Source organism: Hippopotamus amphibius, chromosome 2 (genome assembly GCF_030028045.1).
Source record: "Hippopotamus amphibius kiboko isolate mHipAmp2 chromosome 2, mHipAmp2.hap2, whole genome shotgun sequence".
Lineage (NCBI taxonomy): Eukaryota > Metazoa > Chordata > Mammalia > Artiodactyla > Hippopotamidae > Hippopotamus > Hippopotamus amphibius.
In genome coordinates, this window is record NC_080187.1 from 228,376,256 (window position 1) to 228,401,442 (window position 25,187).

The following is a 25,187-nucleotide window of genomic DNA, read 5'->3' on the forward strand; positions in this document are numbered from 1 at the left end:
TAGGCATGTGTCGTAACCTAGCCAGTTGCTTTCCAAGTTAATGACATGGTACTGTTCAATACCAGTTTAGGATTTCTAAAAAAAAGGACTAATTTTGGACTTTGATATTGAGTGAGTAATCTTTTTTGCGATCATTTAAAAATTTTCCTGTAAATGATGACCGCTCATCCTTCCTCAAAAAAGATGGTGAATTCAAATTAGGTTAGTAAATGATTCTAATGAGAATGAGTAATGATTCTAATCCCTGGACCAGCTGCCTTTTGGACATGATATTCCAGACTTTCACTTAATCACTCCAATCAGATGCCTAGTTATTTGCTTTCTAGATTCCCTTAGTTTTCACAGGAGAGGCAGTGTGGTACTTTGGGGGCTGTTCTAAAGGGGCAGAGGAGGGGAATCCTCTGAGGTAGCATCTTTCCCCAGCTCGGAGAGGCCTCTGTCACTTGGTTCTCTTGTGTGATGAAGTGACATTTCCTGTGTACACGTGGGGAAACCCACTTGGCCAGTCTGGACGGAACTCTCACCAGAGGCCCCATCACAGTCACTGCCTCAAGTCTACGTTCTCCAAAACCTTATGTTTCTGGCAACACAAAATGATATGGTACCTCTCAGTTGGCAGCAATAAAAAAATCAAAGAAGGTGGTGTATTTGATTCTTCACTTTTTAAACCAAATGCCTATATGTCTTTGTAATAATCGAGACCATTGGTGCTGTTAAATTTCCTCAGGCAACAACTTTTGTAAATTATCCTACTTAATTTGTAGCTCTCTGGTCTAATCTATGTAAATTTTGCTTTGAAAGGTCATTTAACATGTTTCTTTGTCCCTTATCTTCCCCTCAAAAAAAAAATTGTCCTATATTCTAGATATAAAACGTGTTACCTTTAAAATTGAAACTTCATTTTTAAAATGTACTTTATGTCCTTAATTTTAAAATATATAAAATATATGTAACTCAGCTTTATCTAATACTTAGTTACTTAAAATGATTATTGTAATCTTAATAATGTAGTATTATGTTACACCTAGAGAAAAAAATTAGTGGAAGAAAGCCAAGAAGTAAAACTTTGCAGATACTGAAGTTTTGGTGTGTGTGTGTGTGTGTGTGTCTGTGTCTGTCCACATGCGTGTATATGTGTGATTTTCCTTGCAGCTTTTCACTGAGTATGGCAGGCTGGCAATGGAGGAAACATTCCTGAAGCCATTTCAGGTGAGTGAGTGTAAAATGATGATAAGTTCTTATTTTCCTGAAGAAAAAAGTAACAAGGTATATTGAGAGATTCATGTTTCTTTCTCCATTCACAATAGCAAAGAACAAAAAAAAAGAAAAAAGAAAAAAAGCTTTGATAGTTAACTACCAAAATCCAAAAAAAAAGACCTTTATGGAGAAAATATTTTCAGTTTCATTAAAGATCATAAAGGAAAATTTATGTAAACCAGAGAGATATGATATGATTCCAAATGGGGTGATTCAATGTTGTGGAGAATTTAATTTTTCCCAAATTAATCAATAAACTCAGTGCAATTCCAATTTAAACTACAACAGGATTTCTTTTTGAGAAACTCAACACATTTTTCTATAGCTTATATGGAAAAATTAAGTTCTCTTTTGATTTGTCAGTTTTTATTTTATTTTTTGAATACTTATTTATTTATTTAGGCCGTGCCAAGTCTTAGTTGCGGCATGCAGACTCTTAGTTGTGGCATGTAATGTGGGATCTAGTTCCCTGACCAGGGATCGAACCTGGGCCACCTGCATTGGGAGCGCAGACTTACCCACTGGGCCACCAGGGATGTCCCTAAGTCAGTTTTTAAAAGGAAAATCCAAATTAGGGGATTGAATACATACTGGAAACCACAGCAATGAAAATAGCATGATTCTGTGCAAATACAAGAAAAAAGCCCAATGAAACTAGACAGAGTTCAGAAATATCCCTCTACACATGGAAACCCAGTATTCAGTAGAGGTGACATAAACCAGTGGGAAATGGATGGATTAACAGCTGGGGTTTGGAAAAACTAATTCACTTTTTGAAGAAAAAGTTGAATTTCTACTGAACACCATATGTGGAAGAGCGCTCCAATTGTATTGAAGAACTAAATATGAAATTTAAAATTATAAAGTTAATAGCATAAAATATTGGAGAACATCCTTCTGCACTGGTGTGAAGAAACACTTCTTCAGTAAGACCGCCCCCCCCCCACTGAAAAAAACATATAGTGAAAAATTGATGGATATTCCTGTATCAGAATAGAGTACCGCTGTTTATCAGAGGACTCTATAAGCAAAGTAATTGGATTGGTAGAAAATATTGATGATGTCAGAGTCAACAAAGGATTACTATATAGAATGTGCAAGGAAGTTTTGCAAATAAGACTGGGATGCCCATCAAAAAATAGGCAAAGGAGCCACTACACACCTGTTAGAATGGCCAAATTCCAGAGCACTGACAACACCACATGCTTCACAAAAGGAGGATGTAGAGCAACAGGAGCTCTCGTACATTTCTGATGGGAGTGCAGAATGGTACAGCCACTTTCAAAGATAGTTTGGTGATTTCTTAAAAAACTAAACATACTGTTACTGTACAAGCTAATGATCGTACTCTTTGGTGTTTACCCAAAGGAGCTGAAAATTTATGTTCACATAAAATCAGCACGCAGATATTTGTAGCAGCTTTATACAGAATTGCCAAAACTTGGGAGCAACCAAGATGTCCTTCAGCAGGTGAATGGATATATAAACTGTGGTTACATGCAGACGATGGAATGTCATTCAGCACACACACACACACACACACACACACACACACACACACACACAGGAAAAGGAAATGAGCTATCAGCACAAAATCCGCGGAGAAATCTGAAGTGCACATTACTAAACAAAAGAAGTCAACCTGAAAAGGCTACATACTGTGTGCTTCCAAATACATGATATCCTGAAAGAGGCAAAACCATGGAGACAATAAAGAGATCAGCGGTTTCGGCGTGGGCCAGGGCTGCAGCATGAGGGGCAGAGGAGTGAACAGGCAGAGCACAGAGGGTTTGGGGGGCAGTGAAAATACTCTGTAAGATATTGTAGTGATGGATATATGTCGTTATCCACTTGTCCAAGCCCATAGAATGTACACACTAAGAGTGAACCTTAGGATACACTGTGGACTTCGAGTGATTATGATGTCAATGCAGGTTCATTCTTGGTTAAAAAATATATATATATATATATATACACACACACACACACACACACACACACACACCATTCTGGCGAGTGATGTTGATAATGGGAGAGGCTATGTATGTGTCGGGGCAGGTGGTATATATATGGCAAATCTTTGTACCTTCCTCTCAGTGTTACTGCTCTAAAAAAAAGTCTTAAAAAGTCCCAAACCACTCAAAAATGATAAACTGAACTTCATAAAAAAAATTAGGCAATGGATGTACAGACAGTTGACAGAAAGGAAACATCTTCTAAGGGATGTGAAGTCTTATTGATAATCAGTTAAAAATTAAAACAATGAGGCACCACTTTATACTCATTAGATAGACAAGAAGTAGAAGGTGGGGATACATACCAAATGATCGCTAGGATTTGGGTAAACGGGAGCACTCAGGCCCTGCTGGTTAAACTGCAGATTGGAGCAGGGCAGATATATACAGGTGCTCACTGTAGCATTGCTAGAGTCACAGTAGCAGAAAGCTGTAGGCGACTTAGGTGTCCATCACTAGCACAGATACATAAAATAGGGAGAAAAGCATACTCTGCAGTAAATTGCAACATCCAAAGGTGATGAACCCAAAGTATAGAGTGGCAGGAGTGAAGTCTTAACATTTGTACTGAATTAAGCAGGGAAAAGTTTGAGTTCTGTGACATGATACTATTTGATTCTCTAAAACTTCTACATAAACAAAATAATATACATTAGCGTGAGTGTGGTTGAGAGCAGACAGCTGAGGAATGGGAGTTGGAATCTGGGAAAAATATGATAAAGTAAAGCAAGAAAGGGGCCTTTGCGTGGAGAGATGTCGGTGCTGTGAGTGAAGGAGTTTGAATCTCTCCTCCGAGATCTGGCGAAGCTGGTGGGGAGAAGAGTTGATACAGAATGAAATCAGTCCCTGCTTCCAATCTTCTGTGCGATTTACAATACCCATTAGACTCTGCTGTCTTTTAAAAAATCATTAGTCATGTTGGTAGGTGAAGTGTTGTATGATGATTAGGCTATTTGCTCTGATTTTTCTGTTGTCGAAACTTGCCACCTCAGGACTCATAGATTTGGTAACTCTATAGGCAGTTCTGGAAGGGCGTTTGCAGCCTTACCAGCAGGTGTCACTGCCTCTTACACTAGCTGGATAAACTGAAACCAGAAGAGACCAACCAGTGCTCTGTAGATAGATAATAGATGATGATAGATAGATAGATAGATGATAGATAGATATAGATAGATGATAATAGCTAGATAGAGAGATGATAGATGATAGATAGATGGTAGATAGATGATAGGCAGGCAAACAGGCTTTGATAAAACAAAGAAAACAACAAACTGAAAACAAACAATAGAAAAAACTTTGAGGTCACTACCTGTTGGTAAACTGTTGGCATTACAAACTGTCAATGAAAAGAAAAAGTTTTGACTGAATGAGTCAACAGTGACTCCCGAACAGGTTTGGGCTTATAAATCTAAGTATCTGAAACTGAAATGAGAAACTCGTTAAGCAGCGAAAGTGGCTTCCAAAGCTATTTAATAATATTTAAGATTAAAGCAACCAAATTCAAAACAGAAATACTACATGTCATGAAATTAAAAGATAAAATGCAAACATACTAAAATCTCAAAATAACATTTAAGAGATCAGCAAAATAATTCACATTTAAATTAGAAAAAAAACAGAAAAAATTCCAAAATAAAATAACTTCTGAATAAAAGTTTAATTTCAGCAATTTTTTTAGCAGGTCCCTTTCTATCCTCTTCCTCTATCTGAGAAGATAGGAGTTTTGTTTATTTGGATAAAATTGTGGAGAAATTATAAATACTGCCTGAGAAAATAAAGCGAGGGGCAGTAATATTTTTAAAATAATAATTTGTACTAAAACTAAATTCAGCAAATTTAAAATAGAATTCTTAACTGTGAAACAGTGAAATTATAAATAATAAGCAAGATCTGTCTCAGGCAGCAAAAGTGAGGGCACGTGGCCAATGAAATGAGCAGCTGCATTAACAGATTAATGTGCCTTAAACCAAAAGCCCATTTACACCAAGCAAACAGAATATCTGTAATTGTATTTTAAAGCTATATTTTTCAACAGAGAACTAAAAGCTAAGTGAATTCAATTTAAAAGCAGTTTTGAACTGTTACGTTTAGCCAGTGGTTTGCTAGTTAGTGTTTACAGCGGGCGGAGGATGGGGTGGGGTGGGGGTGGGGGTGGGGGTGGGGGTGGGGGTGGGGTGGGAGGGTGGGTCTCATATGGAGCATTTGCTGATTTCTGTGCTGGAAATACTTTTTTCCGTGGCTAGTTTCAAGCAGCCAACATGCTGTCACCGGATTTGTAAAATTCCTCAAGTTTTAGTAAGTCTTCCTTGCGAGCCTATACAAGCCAACTGTAAAGTATTTAATACACTCAAGAAGTACAATCCAAATTAAGACATACTATAGCATTCTCTGAGTGGCATTACTTATTTTCTCACTTGTTTTGCTGTGAGCACTTGCATGTTGAGTACGGTAATCCAGCAGGAGCCACCTCACTAATATAACTCTTCTTTAAACACAGGTGCTTTAGCGTCTCTACCTTAGGACTTGAAGAGGTTTGGTTGAGAATGACTACATTTCCATTAATTTAAACATGTAATACCCATGCATATTTGACAAGGACTTTAGATGATAATTTCCAATTTGCTTTAAGGACCTGGTGAAAATATCTCAGCAAGTGGGGTAGGAGATATGTCTCTATTTGGGTCTATGAATTTTTCTACCTTGGTCGTAAGGCACACCTGGCCCCACATAGCTCTGCAGTGAGATGATTACAATCTTGTATCAAAATCCTTGCTACTTACTACAAAATCCTTATTAGGAATTTTTCAGATTGTTAGACATTATTTGAAGTGCACTTTAAATGAACTGTTTCATTTACAGACTGTTTTTCAACACCAAGCAAGACTGTCTTCCTCTGATGCTCTGTGCTAAATGGTCATTAGTTACTTGTTACCCTGGGAAAGGCTCATTTTCCATTGCGTGGCTCTACATCTTTCTCTTGTGTGCTTGTCGCTTCCTCTCAGGTCTACTGGGCTGAGGTGGTGGAGAGGGTTTTCACCTGTTCTGTAATGTGGTGATAACAGTAAGTTTGCTGTTGGGCTTGAGCTGAAAAGGATTCCCCAGTATGCTGGAAAGTGGACTCTAAGACGCCTTTACATCATTAAATGTGCCTGTTGGCTCTAGCAGTCCAGGAGTTTACTCTTTAACCATTTCATGTCCTCTAGTTATATAGGCTGCAAAGAAATGGAAACATCCCCCCGCTTACTAGGGTATGTTCTCAAGATTCACTTGAGCCAATTTTTTAGATGTCAGTACATTTCCCAGTGGCATTTCTGTATGGTGGGTATCTTTATCAGGCAGTCCACAAAAGCCTATTTAATCTCTAGTAAATCTGAATACTAGTAGCCACAATATTCCTCTGTCCTCGTCTCTTTAAGCTGGAGCCCTGAATATATCCAGTCATTCCTGGACCTCTCTGAGGCATGGAGCCCTGAGATAGGTTGGTAAGAGTGTTGTCAGTATTTAGATCGTGTGCTGACACGGAAGAGATGGCTTTTAATGAGCTCTGCAGCCTTGGTGATAGACACAGAGCAAGATTTTATAAGCACCTAGATTGGAATTACCTGGTGAGTTTATTAGCTACATTTTTGAGCTATATCCCAGTTCTGTTGAATCACATCCTTGTGTTGAGACCAGGGAATCAGCACTCACCAGGTCATTCTTAAGCACGTGACATTTGTGGACAGAATTCGCAACTGGGCACACCGCGGCAGAGGGCGTCTGTGGTAGGGGAGGTTCTGGTAGCAGAGAGACTGGATACCAGTTCTTTGTACAGGTAGTTAGAAGTTGAGATTTGCCTGTAATACACAGATGTAGAGAACAAACATATGGACACCAAGTGGGGAAAGTGGGGAGGGTTGGGGGGGGAATGAACTGGGAGATTGGGATTGCCATATATATATTACTAATAAGAAAAAAAAATGAAATTGTACACTTTAAATATATGCAGTTTATTGTATGTCAACTGTATCTCAATAAAAGTTCTTTAAAAAAATAAAAAAATAAAAAATAAAATAAAATAAAAAAGATTTGCCTGTAATAGAAAGGATAAAACCTAAAAAAATTTTCCTGCACACAAACTTGAATTCCCGTCTCTTAGAAGCCTTATTTCATTCTTGAGCATATGTTTTTGGACTAATTACATTTATTCTCTTCTCTTTCATCTCCTCAGTATTAAGTACTCCATCTCCTGGATTAATTCGTCCCAGTTTTCTCCCACAGCATTTTTATTAACCATTTTTTATACACTTAAAGGCCCACCAGGACCCTAAACTTTAGAAATAGATTTGACTCACACACACACACACACACACACACACACACGCACGATAACCATGTGATGTGATGAAGGTGTTTGCTAACCTGATAGTGTCATCGTTTCACAGTACATACGTACTGGAATCATCACACTGAAGACCTTAAATATGTGCAGTGTGTTATGTGTCAATTATATCTCAGAAAAGCCGGGGCGGGGGGGCGGGGGATAAAAGATCTGAATTCTCTTTGTGACCTAAGAGTGAAACTCAATCCTTCATGTCCCTCTTAGTGGAGATGTAATTATTAATGAGCCGATCAGTCCACGTCAGTTTTAAGGTTAAACTGAAGATTGCTAGAAAATAATAGTAGAGGAAGCATATGGTAATGTACTATTAGGAGAAACCTTCTGTTTCTCACAATTTCCCATTCAAACTGGGCCTACATATGGCAAATTAGGAATTATTTTACACTAGTTTATTTAATTATATTTAAGGACCCTTTATTCCCGTGATTAAGGGCGTCCCTCTACAGAATAAAATTCTTCGATAGTAATTTCAGCTACTTTGAAACAGAACATCCTTGGTCAAATAATCTATGATGACTGCAACTGACTGCCAAGTCATACCAGAGAAATCCATGATTTCACAGAGAAAATGAGAAGCTGTTGTTTGGCTCCTCCGGCTGTAAATGACAGGAAAAGACACCTTGGTAGGGCTGAGGAAAAGGAAAAGCTGTCTATCTGAGAAAGCTGCCTCATCCCATGTTCTGTCCAGACAGCAATTTAGGTGGTCTGAGGATTGCATGAAATTAGAATAAAATATTCATCTGGCTACACAGAATTGTCAGTGGTGTAGACCAGGATCTCCCCAATGTCTGGAAGATCTACATAACAGTAACCATTTATTGAGCACTTATTTTTGTGCCAGGCACTGTGCGAAATATGTTTCTTACATGATTCAAATGAACGTTCATTATAGTTATATAAAATAAGTAATGTTGTTACTCCTTTTTTATTCTTTTCTTTCTGTTTTTTAACTGATGAGGAAACACCAAGGCCTGGAGTAGTTAAGAAACTTGTCCTTGGTCACATGCACCTTTAAGTTGCAGAGCTGTCCTTCAACCTAGGCCACAGGCTCAAAGCCCTTGCACTTCACCACCACCCCTGATGGCTCTCTTCCTCCTCCTAACCTAGGCATTTATCGAGCTTTGGTCTTCCGTTCGAATGTGCACATCCACTCCCACTGAGTTATAAATATCTTAAGAGCAAGAGCTTTGTAGTTTCCTTTTTTTAGTCTAGAGCACCTACTTTTCACGTAGCAGACGTCCAATTGTTGTTTGCTAATTATGATGTTATATGCATATTTAGGGTTGTGTGTAGTTTGTATACAAGTAAACTCATTGGATTCAAAATTGGAATGCCTGGATTCAAGGTTTGATGTAGCTAATATATATCTAGCCTAGTATTATTACCTCTTTACATTTCTAAGAAAGACCCATAAATAAACACTAGCAAGTCATAAATTGGTGTGAGTGTCCAAAATATTTATAGGTAGGCATGGCCCCTTCTTGAACCGCAGAAACACAATCATGAAATTCTTTCTCAATGGATAAAGTTAGTAGAATTTCTAAATTGAGCATATTACATCGATGGATGGTAATACAAAACAAAACAAAACACACATTTCATTAGTTAAGACTAACAGGAAAAAGTGAGGTGTTTTCAGTTAGCAATAGTGATTGTGTGTGGTACCATAAAGGTGGTCCTAGCACAGAGTCTGTAGATGCTTCAAGTAATTAACAAGGATGCCACTGCTCTGAGGCAGGAAGGATAAGGCTTGGCTACTAGAACAAGGAATAGGCCATGAAAGGCAATGAGTCTTTGATGTTGACTGTGTTGTTGATTTAATATCTGCCATGACCTAATCTTTTTATGTACATAAAAAAGAACCAGCTACAATAATTTGGAAGGGGCTAATCTGCACTCTTACAGATTCTTCTCTAATTTTTCTGTCTATATCCTTAGAGACTTTTACTCAAAGAGATTCTCCAGTTTCTTTTTGAATCATACACACTGTAGGTATCTTTAGCTAATATGAAACTTTGGTTCTTCCAGTGGATTTTCTGCTTGCAATATCTATAGGTGTCGTTTCAAATAGGCCCCTGAGTCTTAGAGAACAGAGGATATTTTGGTCTTGTTTTTATCTGGAGGGCCACAGATTTTTTAACTTCTACGCTATTAACTATCCAAGGCCCTCTGAAAAGCCACCCATAAATTGGAAATTTCTTTTTATTTATTTATTTATTCATTCATTTATTTATTTATTTTTTGGCTGCATCGGGTCTTTGTTGCCATGCGTAGGCTTTCTCTAGTTGTGGCAAGCTGGGGCTGCTCTTCATTGCGGTGTGCAGTGGCTTCTTTTGTGGAGCATGGGCTCTAGGCACACGGGCTTCAGTAGTTGTGGCAAGTGGGCTCAGTAGTTGTGGCTCGAGGGCTTTAGAGTGCAGGCTCAGTAGTTGTGGCGCACTGGCTTAGTTGCTCCAAGGCATGTGGGATCTTCCCCGGCCCGGGCTCAAAGCCATGTGCCTTTCATTGGCAGGCGGATTCTTAACCACTGCGCCACCAAGGAAGTCCCCATAAATTTCTGAGTTGATAACTTCTCATTCAAGTTTTTTTTCTGATTCCTGTATTTTATGTCTGAGCCCATTTTAAAAAAGACAAGACAAGCTTCCCTTTACTTTGGCTATTTAGATATCCAGAGTCTTGTTTGAAAATCTCCTGAAGTCTGTTTTTAAAGTTTTCTATTGATTCATTCTTATATTGTTCACAGTATAAGAATTCTGAATCTATGTCCAGTTCATCTCAAAGAGAAAGTCTTCTGAAATGGCCGTGTGTGGTGTTTTTTCTATTTTTCTTGCCCTTGAAAGGCTGTTAAATTTTTCAATTTGTTTTTTAATAATGAGCTGGGTTATTTTAATATCCTACTGCTTTTAACCATTTTTTTTTCCCACGTGAGGGACTAACAATTAAGTGAACTCGTTGGAAAATAACTGATAGTTCAGGACAGTAGGTAACAAAATCCTGAATTCTGCAGCAAATTGCTGTTTTCCTGGGCTAAAAAAGTCCTTAAAGCTGAACTCTGGACCAGGGTTTAAATTCAGCTTCTTTACAATAGCCTTCTCGTCTAGCAGTTTTAAGTAGTTTAGGGGCAACGTGACTACATTTTTTTCTCCAAAAATCCCTGAGGAAATGGGTTAGGATGTCAGGGGAAGGAACAGAAGGAATTGAAGGTGTAAAGTGATTGGTGAAGATAAAACTGAGTAGAGAGAGAGATAAGGAGGGTGATTTCAGAAGATAAGAGAGTCAAACTGAGTTTGTTTTGAGTTTGTTTTGAGGCCTTAGCTTAACAAATTAAAGAAGCTGAGTGTTTGATATTTTCTCTTCATTTTTATAGAGCACCTCGTAAGTGTATTATTTATTTTGACACGTCCAAAGCTCAACACAATGTTATTCTAAATTTTTTAAAAGATCATTTATTATTTTAAGTGCAAATATTAGGATAATAATGCAGTACAAATAGGAAGCAGAAATTCTTCCAGGCGATTTCAGTTTTGATGTACACAAGCCTGTAACAAACAAGTTGGTAAAATTGTGTGCTTATGAAAAGCAGCTGGTTCCTCACGCAAGGAGAGGTTAGAACAGTGCTGTGCAGTCAATAATCTGGCAATCATCAATCCTGTGTTACGGCCTAAAAACAAAGCGACTCACAAATCGACAAGAGTGAGAGTGTCCTCTTGAAAGCCTTTTAGAGGACCCAAGGCAAAATTTGACCAATTACTTTTGCATAATTTTTTTGCTAGTTTAACTGACCTCCAACTATTAGTCTTTGGGGCATCCTGATTAATCTGGGGACTTTTTAGGCCTTTGCCTCCATCTGTTCTTTATAGAACACCTCCTTATACATTCAGTGACGCAAGACGATTCAAGATAAAATACACAAGACAAGACTTTGTACAGATTTTCAAACAAAAGAAGGTAAAGCAAGCAGCAAAACCATTAACAGATTAATGGCAAAAATATTTGTTGAGTAGTAGACCTCTAAACCAACAGTTCTAATAACCTTATACAAAAATTAGGTATAACTGTTAATGAAATGAGTACACTCCCAAACCTAAAGGTCGAGTCACCCTATACAAAGACTTAGAACTAATGACCCATACAAGACCCATTGAGTCTTTATAACCAAAGTCCTAGGATGACAAATTAATCAGCAACGAGCGCAGTGAAACAGATCAGAACTCGGATCAGATCATCGCTGAGGTAGATTCCCCTGGACGTGAACGTGAAGGGCAGGTGGAATTTGGGAACAGAGGACAAGGAGAGTGCACACGTTCGTCTGAGGGTCGTGGGGCGTGCTGCCAGGTGAGGGCATTCACAGCCCTCTCAGCAGGACTCCCAGAGTCATCAGAGAAAGAGACCATCACTCAAAACCTGATACAAAACCAAAGCTGAATGTATTGGTTACGTCAGAGAGTCAGGCTTGTGAGGCCCAGGCTCATTGAGCAAAACAAACAAACGATTACATGTAGGGTTTAGGGGCTTGTTTGCTTTGGATTTGAATGGTTTAAAGAGACAAGAATGGGCTGACGTCAGTTTTTGAATGACTGTTTGTGGAATTCAGAAGCATGTTTTATTTTGGTTATAGAGGTGAGAAACGGGTTGACACCAGCTTCAGTCAATTTTCTGGAGTGAGTCTTCTTCTACTTGACTGACTTTTAAAGTATGAAGCTGTCATTCGTTGGCTTTCAGTGGGCTATTGATTGACGTGGGTTGTTAATTAGATGGGTTTAAAACAAGTTCTAGTATTTACTTATTACCTGAAACTGAAATTAAAACTGAAATTGATTGATTAAACAGGTTAGGACCAGTTCAGGTATTTACTGGCTACATGGCTCCAGAACAGTTTTTTCCTGGGAGTTTGGGAGTATTTTCACATATTTATAATGGATGTGCACATAAATTTAGCATTATAATTCAAATAACTGTTTTATATAAGCTTTTTTATACTGACATTATCAACACATGTATTGATATATTCCACATATTTGTAATATTAATAGGTATATACTATCATATTACTATGCCATAATTTGTATAACCGTCCCCCTTTTATCCCATTTTTCACTATTACTAATAGTAGCGCTGTAGCACTCCTTTTGAATTATTTCCTAAAGGAAATGGTCTCCAAAGGGACATGAGCAAAGGTTATGATGTTTTTTGTGATTTAAAAACTGCGATCATTTGTAGGATATGCACGATGTAGGTCCATCATTTGTCCCAGTTGCCTGACTGGATTTAATTTATTTTAAAAAGTATGACTTTAGAGATTTTTATCTGAGCTAATTAGGGTAACTTGTATTCTTGATTTTTATGTCTACCTATATGTATGGACAAATCAAAATTCAGCAGTGTGGAAAAATGGATGGCTTTTGAAATAAGGACTGAGATCCATAGCATTCCATACAGGATAAATGTAAAGCATACAGATTATTTGGGGAGGGGACGGGGCCAGTGGGTGTACTGTCGCTGGCTCATACCACTTTGAGAGCTAACTAGTAAATATTCAGAAGTTATATAGGCCAATTATTAAACTGTTAGTAGCTTGAAATCAGCCATGGTGGGCATAGTTGCACAACAGAAATTGTCAGATGCTACAAATCAAGGCATGTTGTTATTGGGTAGGCAGTTTACACCAGCACATCACTGGATGGGCGCGTTCGGCAGGGGGCTTGGAATTTGACACTATAGGTGGATAGAATAGAGAGTGCTCATTTAAGAAAATAAGACTTCATCTCTGATCCTATTCTACACACGGTCCTCATTATGTTGACTTGGGAAGATGCCCAGTGAAAAAGACCGAGAAATAAGACAAAACGCGCCCAAGAAAAATGCAGAATATAGCCAAGTCCACATAGTTGGTTTCATGTATCCTGGTCCATGAACCTCTGTTTTGCAAACGTTGCTTCTTGCTAACCTCTTTTTTCAAAATGCATGTTTTAGGTAGAAATGTTCTAAATACAAATTGTCATATTTTATTTTGACAAAAATGTTGACAAGAATGTACATCTATCTAAAGATAGTGAACTATTTAAAGATAGTGTATATGGGTATTTTAAAAGTCTCCTCTCCACAAGAATCTCTCCTCTCCCCACAAGAATCCACAAAACATACACACACACACACACACACACACACACACACACGAGAGAGAGAGAGAGAGAGACAGAGACACAGAGAGAGGTAGAGAGAGAGACAGAGACAGACAGACAGAGAGAAACAGAGAGGGACAGAGAGAGAGAGAGAGAAAGGACTTCCACTGTAGTGAAACAAGAAGTATCCATAATGCAAACTAAGAAGAGTCCCTGTTTAAGGAAGGAAGATGTGAGCCAAGGATTTTATATCCAGCAAAATTGACATTCACTTATAAAAGACACAAACTGTTATCAGCATGTAAGACCACAAGGAATGCTGTCCCATGAGCCCATAATGAGAAATCTGCTGAAGAATGAGCTTCAGTTAAGCAAAGGTGACATAACTTCACCAAAGGAGAAATAATCATATACTATGTGCCTTCTAATAAAAGAACACTCTGCTTCCTATAGTCTTGCCAAAAAAATAAAGCCAGAGTCAGATCAAGCCTCTGTATCCAGCTGCCAATTTGCAGGAAATCCAGAGGACAAAAGAACTGCCCCGTAAAGATGCAATCAGCAAGGTCCAGGTTGTGGGAGTCTCTACATGTCAGATTCCTAGGTTCTTCAACAGATACACTGTAAGGGGCAAAAAAGGTTGAGAAAGGAACCTAGAGCCTAAAAGAAAATTAAAAGAGGTATCAATAAATTTGAATGAGGAAGACTAAAAGATTCTATTAGAAACCCAAAGATGTAAACTCTTGGAGCATTTAAAGATAGCTAATTTCATAAAAATATTCTTATATTTTCTCAACGTCCTACTTTTTTCCAGAAACAAAATTTGAAGTATAACTTAATCTAACTTATAAAAGAGTGTTTTAATGCCTCAGGTTGTAAACGATGCTTTTATACTTAACTTTGAGGCAGTGCAGCAGGGATTTTGAATAAGTCCCAAGTTTTAAATGCCAGCTCTTTCACTCTGGCTGTGTGGCTTTGGGCAAATTACTTACTGTCAGGTAGGGGGTGGAGGTGATTTTTATATATCTCTTTTAAGGTGAAGAATAAATTATAACCTCTCTTGGGGCTGTTGCAGGAGTGCATGAAATATTATGTGTGTAATTCTTGTGGTTGGCTTATAATAGGCACTAAATAAATGAAAGCTACTCTTACTTTGGTTTCAACAGGTGTGGGGTGGGACCCAAGAATTCTGTGCTTTTAAAAGCCTCTCAAATGATTCCAATGATTGTTCTAATTTGGGAAACACAATTCCTGATAAAATCCTTCTGGATGTGAACACATACTCAGCTTCAAGGACGTTTATCAATGCATTTCTTAGAATAGTAGAAACGCTGGAAAACATCTAGGAGAATGGCAAAATAAACCGTGGTCTGTCCATGTGCTAAAATATTAGGTGGCCATTGAAATCAAAATCAGACAGCTAACGTAGCATTATGTGCCAGGCACTGTTCGAAATGCCCTATAGGCGTTATCTCATTTATCAGTCTTGTGAGGTGGGTTCCATTATTATTTCTATTTGACAGATGAAGAAACTAAAAATCTACATGACGTTACAAATAACAAGTTGTGAAGCTGAAATATTTCTAAACTATTAATAATAATACCATTTTTATAGTAAAAAAAAAAAATTGGCCCCGTTAGAGGAAAGACTGAATTAGCTTTCTAACAGAAAATATTTCAAAATTGTCATATGAAGACGTGATCACAGCATGTGCAGCCAAAAGCTGGAGGGAAAAAGTGTTACCAAGCTATATTAGTTATTTTTCTGGATTTTTTTCACGTGTGTGTTTGTGATATTTGTCCGTTTTTTTTTAAATTTGCAACTTGTTATTTTCTCCCTCTAAATAAATATTAACTGTCAGGCCCACGTTTTTACCTTCTTCTGAGCCCTCCACACGCGGATTGTATGACCTCCAGGGCCCCGCCCACCCTGGAGTCTCCCCCCTCTGCCCGCCAGATATGCCTAATGAGAGCCCCTGAAGAAGAGAATGGAACAAATAGAGGGAAAATATTTAGACAGAGGAAAGGAGTAAACTTTCCTCAAGGAAAACTTGAATCTTCATAAAAAGCTTCCTGAAAACTGACCGAGGTGCCCCAAACTGGCTGAAGGGCACTATGTAACTTTTATCAGCCTGGGGGCAGCTTTCTGTTTCCATTCAAGGGAAACAGAATGATCTCAGAGGGGGGAGATTGCTCAGAAACAACGTTCATGGGTTTTATGTGTGCTTGTTAATTCCATTATGTGGCGAAGAACGCCATTCAGATGACAAAATAGCATGTGATCCACTTCAGTCAAAAGCAGAGGGAGGCAATTTAGAGTCCCCTCATCAATCCTTTCTTCTTATTTCTTAGAGTCTGATATTCCTTGTTCGAGACTGGAGTTTCCCATACGAATTTTCGTATGGAGCTGACGGTGGCTCCAAATTCTTGGAAAAGCGCCTCAAGGTTTGTTAGTTATTTAGATGCATGAAATTTCCCCAATAGTAACCTAAATTATTTTTGTTGAATGATTTGCTGAAGATACTCAGTAGCCACAATCTCATTTGACCTTCATAGTATCTCTGTGAACAAAGATTGATACTTAAAATAATGTCAGTTACAATTTTAAATATAATCAATAATTATGATACAGAAAAAGAGTTCTTTTGTAAATATCTATAAAACAATGATGTCTTCCTAAAGGTAAAACTTTTAATTTGAAGAATTATGTTAGTTCAAGACTGACAGTACAAATATCTGGATTCATGTTTTAGTAGAAGTTTAGAGTCAATTTAACAGAAATATTTAATTTTTGAAATCTCCAAAATTCGATCTTAGGACATTTTGCTAGTTCATAGAAAGTGATATGAGGAGGCTTTCCACTTACTGTGTCATGATAGGTCAATATGGAAGGAATTATTTACATTGGACAGATATCCCCCAAAATACCTACTGAGTAATCAGAAAAAAAAAAAATGGAGATTAAAAAATCTTCCTTGATAATCAGGATCTCTAAGCTTAACTTTTTAGGTTATGGGTTTTTTTTAGTAGTTTGTCTGAACTATTAAATATAAAATACATGTGAAAAAAAAAGGGGGGGGCAGTTTAGCTTGTAAGTAAACATCCAGCTATCCATATGTCTTTCTGGAATTTAAACGTATACCTACCAGGTGACAAGAGGATGTCTTGAGTACCTCCTAAAAAGAAGGTAGGAATGTCTTGTGATCTATTCATATCTCTTGTGAGTACTTTGAATTAAAATTTGAATTTGTAGGAACTAGCTAGAGTAAACCCCCACTAATTTGTACTAAAAAAAGGCCCGTCTGAGTTAGCATAAGAGTAGACATTTGTTCACTGTAATAATAATGCCATATGTATGCTATACTTAGATATGGCTATGTGGCAAGTTCACCCAAAACTTTTCTTTATTTAGTATCAGCCCTGTCATGTCATTTTTGATCGTTGTGACCAGACAGACATTGCAAATACAAATGCCACAGAATTCTTTTGGCGTTCCATTTGTGTTGAAAGTAGTTTAAACTTCAGAATGATTTCCTGCAGGTCTCAGGGAACCAGCACGAAGAACTACAGAACGTTCGAAAACACATCCATTCCTGTTTCACCAAAATTTCCTGTTTTCTGCTACCTCATCCTGGCTTAAAAGTAGCTACCAATCCAAACTTTGACGGAAAACTGAAAGGTTTGTCTGTCTTCTAATGAATTTGTTTACGTCACTTAGTCCGATTACAAAAACGTCATTTTATCCACTGGGCTTATGGCTGCTAGTTTAGTTTATCCAGTGATGTGAGGCCGCTGATTAGAAGTGTTCAGGTGGGTTGGGAATCCTGGGCTCGTGGCGAGGGTACCTCCGTGGTGAACTGTGGGACTCCGTGGGTGCTGACCATGTACACTGAGAAAACAGGCGAAATCCTGCCCTCACCTGGGTGGCCAGTAACCCTCACCCTTCGTCAAGTTTCCTGCTCCCCTCTGCGTTCAGAAATGCCCCTTAATATCTTCCTTTTTAATTTCCCTTATTTACATTAAAAAGGAAAACAGATGTCTATATTATTGGAATGTTTGTATTGTTATATAATTAGAGATAGAAAGATATTTCATAGTACTGAAGTGAAGCTCTTTAAAACTGTTGCTAAAGAATTTAATTATAAATCATTAAAAACTTCACGAATAATGAAATCCTGTTCTGGATGAGGACCAGTTTCTTAAAAAACCAAAAGTATCAGAGTGATTTTCAAACTAATAGTGTGTAATTATCTCTTAAACAGAGGTATGACTAATGTTTTAAGATTCCAAAGCAACTCAAATTGTTTAAAAAAAAAGAAAAAAGAAAAAAAAAAAGGAAGCAGGGGCAGCAGGAGCTGGAGGCCGGGGTCTGCAGAAGCAGAAGCTCGTCTTTCCTAATAATCACCAGGTCTTTAGATATTTGCTTTGCAGTTAATACAAGGTAGTACAAAGACATTTCTGACGTTTTTCACTTGGAAGCCTAGCATTGAGTTCAGACCTTTGCTTAATTTGCAGTGTCCTTTCTGCCTTGTGCCAGGGGTGATGAGACAGTGACACAACAAGCTTTGCACCACAGTTGTTCTCAAAGGGCTTTAAAATTACTTTTAAAAAGGGCAGCATAACTTGTGTCCAGTTGTATGGAACTGACAAGCGTGAAAAGCAAACCTATCTTTTTGCCCATGCATCCATGGCGATTACTCTCAGATACCTTATATTTCACTATGGCAGTTAATGTCATAAATAGAATCCCCAATTTCTCAGTCATCAGCATTGTTTTCGTACATGTTTTAAATTGTCTCTTCTTTAGACAACAGAACAGATAGCTGTAGGCACATGTTATTGCATGGTTCCAGGATCCTACAATTCCACTGTCACTTACGATTTCCAACCCACTAGTAAGTGCACAGACCTCTTGGTACTGTGCAATTACCTAATGGCTTCAATGTGTTTTGAATAAATTACGTAAAGAGAGGGCTCCCACAAGGCCTTTCTTTCTTCTCTGGGGTTGGAGAGCCATAAACAGGCAGAGCAGGGGCAGGCCTTCAACAACAGTCCTTTATTGGGACAAAAAAGTACTCTGCCTTTTTCCATTCCTATAATACACAGCGACAGCTCCTAAATTAATGGATACATTTTGCAGTGAAAGAACTCAGGGAGAGAGTTTAAGACAAATCATGCCGACATAAATCGCACTCTTTGATATGTTCTCCTTCAAATTTTACTCACGTCTAAACATATATTGACTCACACAGTTGGTTTACGGTTACCCGTAAGTTGTGAGTTTACCAAAGTGGCCAGCCTGAGAGAAAGAGAAGTGAAAGGCAGCTTCAGCTGGCCATCAAATGTCCATGTTATTGAGGCTTTATAGGACGGCTGCTGAATCCCTCTGTGTGCCCAGATGTTCTACTTGGCCTCCGTGTTTCTTTGGGCAGTTTTGAAAGTCTGCTATCTGCATTATTTTTCCATCCCGAATCTTATAATGTGGTGTTATTTCTATCCGGGGTATCTTGTCTGCCGGCCACGCTGTTCTCCAGAGGGCTGGCATCTGAGTGGTTGCCTCTGGGGAAGGAGTGTCTTTGAATAAACAACTGTGCAAAACTTCTTCGCTGATAGTTTCTCACGTACTCTCTCAGCACACTTACCGAAATAATTCTCTAGCTCAGCATCGGTAGTAGTAATTGTTAGTGTTTCTTCACGGTCCTTCACGTGATTGAAATTATTATCTTATCTTACTATTTCCAGAGTTATTTAAAACTTATAGGGCTGCGATTAAACATGATTGCTGTTACTTTAATAGCTTCCCACGTAGGAAATCAAAAGGACCAAAAGCACTGAATTACATTCATTCATGCTACATTCAACCAGTTCTGACATCAAGTGCATACTGAACACCTCCCCTGGGATAGCAGATCCACTCTTCTCATTAACAAGGAGGTTCCTTTTCGCTGAGTTGGTTCTGTGTTATGGTACCACCAGAGGAATGACTCGGTAACCACATCATGATCTGGGGAGCTGCTTCCTTAACAGCTCCAGTTAGACTTCAGGAAGCATAGCCAAACACCAGCGCAAGGTTATTATTTTTAAAAAGGTATTTCTAACGACTTGTCAGGGTCAGGTAATCCTGAGGGTATATCTTCCTTCGTTAGTTTACACAGCAGTGCTACTACCTCCGGTGTATCTGTCCTGCGGAATTCTCATAAAGCACGGATCATGTCCTCAGTTATTGTGACAAATAACCACTTTGGCCCTAGCTCTTGAATTCCTAGCAAGGTTTTCCTCTTGTGGCAAAAATTGTTGAAGAAATGATGACAACAGAACCTCACCCTGAATAATCATCCACCCGCACATATTATTGAACACTTGCAGTGAGCCAGAGCTGCTGAGCATACCTCTGCAAGTTGATCTAAACCGGCCTGCACATTTCTGGCGCGTGTATTTACTCGCGTTCCACTAATACTGTTGGCAGGAGCTCCCCACTGTGTATGTCATGAATATATGTTCTTATTTTTTTAATCCAAAACTGGAATACCTGGTGTTGGTGAGAACAGAGTTAGACTAATGCTATCTTCAGAACACATTTTGAATCCAAATGTGAAGTGCTGTGCTGGTTACTTTGATGATAAAAAACACACTTGCTGGTGCATTAGGAACACAGGGTGGATCTTATTCCATTAACAATTTTATAAGGAAATTTTGGGGAGGAGTGCGATTTAAGTACATGTTTTGAAAGCGATTTTAAAGTGGTTTTATAAGGAGAAATCTTTTTGTTTTATACAGAAATTGAGGAAGAATTCATATATTCTAGATACATAGTAATATTCTACTAATGTGCAAAAAAGCATAAAATCGTATCGCAAAAAGGAAAGCTGTTGGCATTAGTGAATACAGATACGTAGTAGGCAGCAGATCACAGCAAAGGAACAGAGTAACATGATACAAACACCAGGGTTTCCGTGAAAATTGGCAACTAAAAGCAAACCACAATAATAAATATGTTTGAATAAAGTTATACTAATACAAAGCACAATTATTAGTAAAAATTGGTACAATACAAACAGAAAAATAAATTTGAATAAACTCCTGTCCAAGTTCTCATGAAATATGGACACAAATTTCAAAGCTGTACGAAACATGGAGCAAAATAAGTTAGAAGAATTTCCAGATCGCGCTCATACATGTCATAAAAGCAGTAAGCGGAGAAGAGAGCCGGCAGTTCTTATGTAAATCAGTATTTCAGTGTGTGTTGGGGTCATAAGAGCAAGCGAGGAACACGCAAACACAGTCATAAGATTGGAATCTTTATCCTTAAGACCTCAGAAATCACCAGTCCCAAAGCCTGGAAACTCAGTGACTGCTGAAATTCAGATGTTTAAAAATAATACGCAGTTACTACATTTACTTGGATACCAAGTCTCTGGACGTATTTTGCTTTTCATGTCTTTTTCTAAATGTCTTGAAATAATGATTTTTAAAAATTATTGCCGTGTTCAAAAGACTTCTCTGAAGACCTGTTTTCTGTGTCACTTCACTAAAGCTGTAATGTCAAGCTTGAACCTAATGCTATAACATGGGTTCTGTGTAGTCAGTTATACCACACAACTCAGACTACCTCTGATGCACTTGCTGTAAGGCCTGCATTGCTCTTCCTTGCAGTGTTGTTTTGTGTTGCTGAGTTTCACTACTGCAGCAGCAGCCGCACTGTCTCTTTGAACTTGAGTCCTGGTTCCCACACCCTGCCCAGTTCTATACACTTTTTATAAAGTCTTCACACTAAATACAGAACAACTTTTGGAAACATTTTCTGGAGGGAATACATCTTATAAAGCAGTAAACACCTACCCTTTCCCAACCATGAACAGGACTCAAAGTCATCAGAATACATGAAATGGTTATGTGAATAGGGTGTAAAACATTTGTGTAGCATTTAATATCAAGAAAGCTATTTTATACGTGGAAGACAAGATAAATACGTAATTGGAGTGAAGATAAGAAAGACTAGCAATGGGAGTTTGGGCAAGGAGTATCGTCCACCCTGAGAAAAGTGGGTTTAGATGATGGGAAAGTGAGTGATGGCTTTGTCACTGGGGATGTTTTATTTTATGGCATGGAGGGGCTGGATAGGAATTTTTAAATAGTGATGAATTTACTTTTACTTGTAGAAATAGATGAAGACTTCATCAAAAACTTGAAAATACTCATTCCTTGGCTACTTAGTCCTGAGAGCCTAGACGTTAAAGAGATCAATGGGAACAAGATCACCTGTCGCGGTCTGGTGGAGTACTTCAAGGTATTACTCTCATTTCTAGAGAATTTGTGAGTACTTAGATTTGACGTGTTTGGGAATGCAATTCCTACTCTAAACAATAAAAAACTGTAGACTCTAGAATATGGGGCAGAGACGTGAGGAATATATAAAAATGGTTTTTATAATGATTCGACTCCCAAGAGGAGCTTGCTCTCTGAAATTACTTTGTGAGAAAACTCCTTGAGGTAACATTACTGCTGCCTTTTATCTCAAGGGAAATATATTTTGAAACATAAATGTATCTAGGAGTTGAAAAAGTCTGTTTCTTTTGAGGGCAGGAGTGTTTCCCAGGGTCCACACCACATAATCTTCAGGCATGACCCATACTGAATTTCACCTTCATTCTGGAGGTTTTCCTCAACGGGCTATCCTTCTTCCACATCTCCTGCTCTCTGTGCCAAGGGCCAATTTGAAGTGGAAATATTTTTTTTTAAGTTCTTTATTGGAATATAATTGCTTTACACTGTTGTGCCAGTTTCTGCTGTACAACAAAGTGAATCAGCTGTATGTATCCATATATCCCCACATCCCCTCCCTCCCACGACTCCTTCCCTCCCTCCCTCTCCCAGCCCTCTAAGTCATCATGAAGAGGAAATATTTTATATTTGCATTTACCCATTTACCTCAGCTAGCCCCAAATACAACATTTTTTTTTTTTTTGGTAACTAACGCACATATATAGTGTATTTCAGTTACCAATCTAATATTTGGATTGATGCACCAAGGACTAAAATATCAGTTTTTTAAATTCATGTTTTGTCATTTAAAATGTGGTTGTATATTTCCTATGTGATGATTTACCTTCACCACTCTCAGCAATAAATGACATATTAATTATCTAAAATCTGAATTCTTGCTGTGCATAAAACACTGTGGAGGAGCTTAGAATTTAGTAGGAGACTCAGGGCCCTTGCACAGATCTGTTCTGTAAAGCTTGTGGTGGCAGCAGGTACAAATTCCCGTGGCTCACTGAAAAAGAAATGTCACTCCTAGCAGAGGGATCTGAGAAAGTCTTAAAGGAGGTGCTAGTGAGTTAAGCCTTTAAGGAGGGTGGGATTGGCAGGTGGAGATGTGGGGAAAGGACCTTTCAGGAGAAGGGAACAAGAACTAAGAAAGAAGGAATTAAAGTACTGAGAAAGAGATAATTCCTGAAACTGTCAAGACCTTATTTGTTTTTTTGAACTGTCAAGACCTTAGACCTTAGAATACAATTTAGCAGACTTAGAGAAATATTGAATGGGATTACCTGAACATGAGTCTTTTTCTTTGTTTTTTTTCTTTTCTTCTTTCTTGTTTTGTTTGTTTGTTTTTAGGCTTATATAAAGATCTATCAAGGTGAAGAGTTACCACATCCCAAATCCATGTTACAGGTATTTATTCATCAGGAGGCTTGACTGTCACTAAAGCTAAGCTAAGGATATGCTCCAACCTGGCTGTTGGAAATCACCAAATAAAAATAGTAGATGGAATGACTTATTGGCAGATTATTTTTCTAATAACTACCCATTTGTGTGTTCATCTAAACATTTTTACATACACATATAGCAGCCTCACTTATGCTGAGATCAAAGTCTTCATTCTCTTTGTACCAAATTTGTTTAGAAAAGACTCACCCTGTGGGTTAGAGTCATACATGTAACAAAAAGTAGAAAAGTAGGTCCAGGTTTTAAACAAGTGGCCTCTACAAATAAACATTTAGAAAAGGGAAAACCTGCTTTCTCCATACGTATTTTTTAAGTTTCTTAAGTTCTTAATGGTTTCTTTTTGCTGTCAGTGATATGCTGTTCTATCCGTTATCCTTAAAGCTGATGTTTTTTGTATATATTAGTGTATATAAAATGTACTATATATTACTTCCCACATGTTTGGATTTAAAGAGTTAAAGATCTCCAGTCTCCATATTTGGTGAAAGGCTTAAAAATATTTTTTAAGAGGAATAATCTTCCAAATGCAAATTCATTTTAGGATGATGGTTTATTGAGTTAACTATTTTATACATTTTGAAATTTTAATTTTACTAATTTTAAAAGATGTAGTAGAAATACTTTGACACTTTTCAAATTATTTGATAACCTTGAGTTTTTGCATATTTCTTGCACATGATGCTCATATATGAAAACTGCCTTGGAAGCTTAATAAATGTGAATTCCATTTTACATCATATTTTGTACTTTGTCCAAAGGCCACAGCAGAAGCTAACAATTTAGCAGCCGTGGCAACTGCCAAGGATACGTACAATAAAAAAATGGAAGAGGTAAGAGTTAATATTTTAAATGTTTTAAATAAATCAGTATTTCTTCCATGAGCTCATTCTTTTTTGCTACCAGGTTACACTGTATACACATGCAGAAGTGGCTTTGACTTATTCTCTCTCAAACTATGTGTATCACATTTCTTTTTAGTGTATTCCTAAAATATTTTAAAAACAAATCAAGAAGAGAACATTATATATGCTCAAGTTAAATGTATTTTAAATGAATTATCTCTTTATTACAGTTTTTTAAAAAATTCACATTGCGGGGGTGGAGAGGTACAGATTTTCCCACTATTTATAAGATCTAGTGGCTAAAATAATATATGCTACCCTCTCCACTATACCTCCCTACATTCCACAATCCAATTTCTATCTTAAATATAAAAACCTGTTAGAAAAAAATAAAGTGCAAGGGCCAGTATTTCTACGACTATATTTCCTCTTTTTAACATTCTGAATTAGGAAGCATCTAATGATTGTGGTGTATATCTACTAATGTGATGAGGTTTCTTTCCACTGAAAATGTTATAAACCAAAATTGCTTCTAACATTGATAGTCTTAAAATCAAGGGAAATATAGTATATGGAATGGTGCTTACAACATAATTAAAGGGGAAATGGAACGAGAGTCTCCTTTATGTAGTTAAACCTCAGATAAGTGAAGTGAATGGTATGGGTAACTGACATTTCCCTGTAACTTAAAAAAGTTGAAAATGTGGTCCAGGAACATTTAATGTGCTTCCGTTTAGTCTGCTGAAGAAAATACCGGTGGCATATATATACAATGGAATATTACTCAGCTATAAAAAGGGATGAGATGGAGCTATATGTAATGAGGTGGATAGAACTACAATCT

At 37.7% G+C, this 25,187-nt stretch overlaps 1 protein-coding gene across 6 annotated transcripts in view; it reads left to right on the plus strand.

Moving 5' to 3' along the window:
* The window catches only part of ATL1 (atlastin GTPase 1), an 83,640-nt gene that overhangs the window by 52,971 nt on the left and 5,482 nt on the right, over window positions 1–25,187 (plus strand). For all 6 annotated transcript variants that reach the window (XR_009051486.1, XM_057723805.1, XM_057723802.1 and 3 more), the window contains 6 exons: window positions 1,153–1,209; window positions 16,125–16,217; window positions 17,313–17,451; window positions 21,932–22,059; window positions 23,391–23,447; window positions 24,260–24,331. Coding sequence is in view for 5 of the 6 variants with exons in the window: in XM_057723805.1 (XP_057579788.1) it covers window positions 1,153–1,209; window positions 16,125–16,217; window positions 17,313–17,451; window positions 21,932–22,059; window positions 23,391–23,447; window positions 24,260–24,331 (546 nt within the window). In the remaining variant the exon portion in view is untranslated. The remainder of the gene's footprint in view (window positions 1–1,152; window positions 1,210–16,124; window positions 16,218–17,312; window positions 17,452–21,931; window positions 22,060–23,390; window positions 23,448–24,259; window positions 24,332–25,187) is intronic.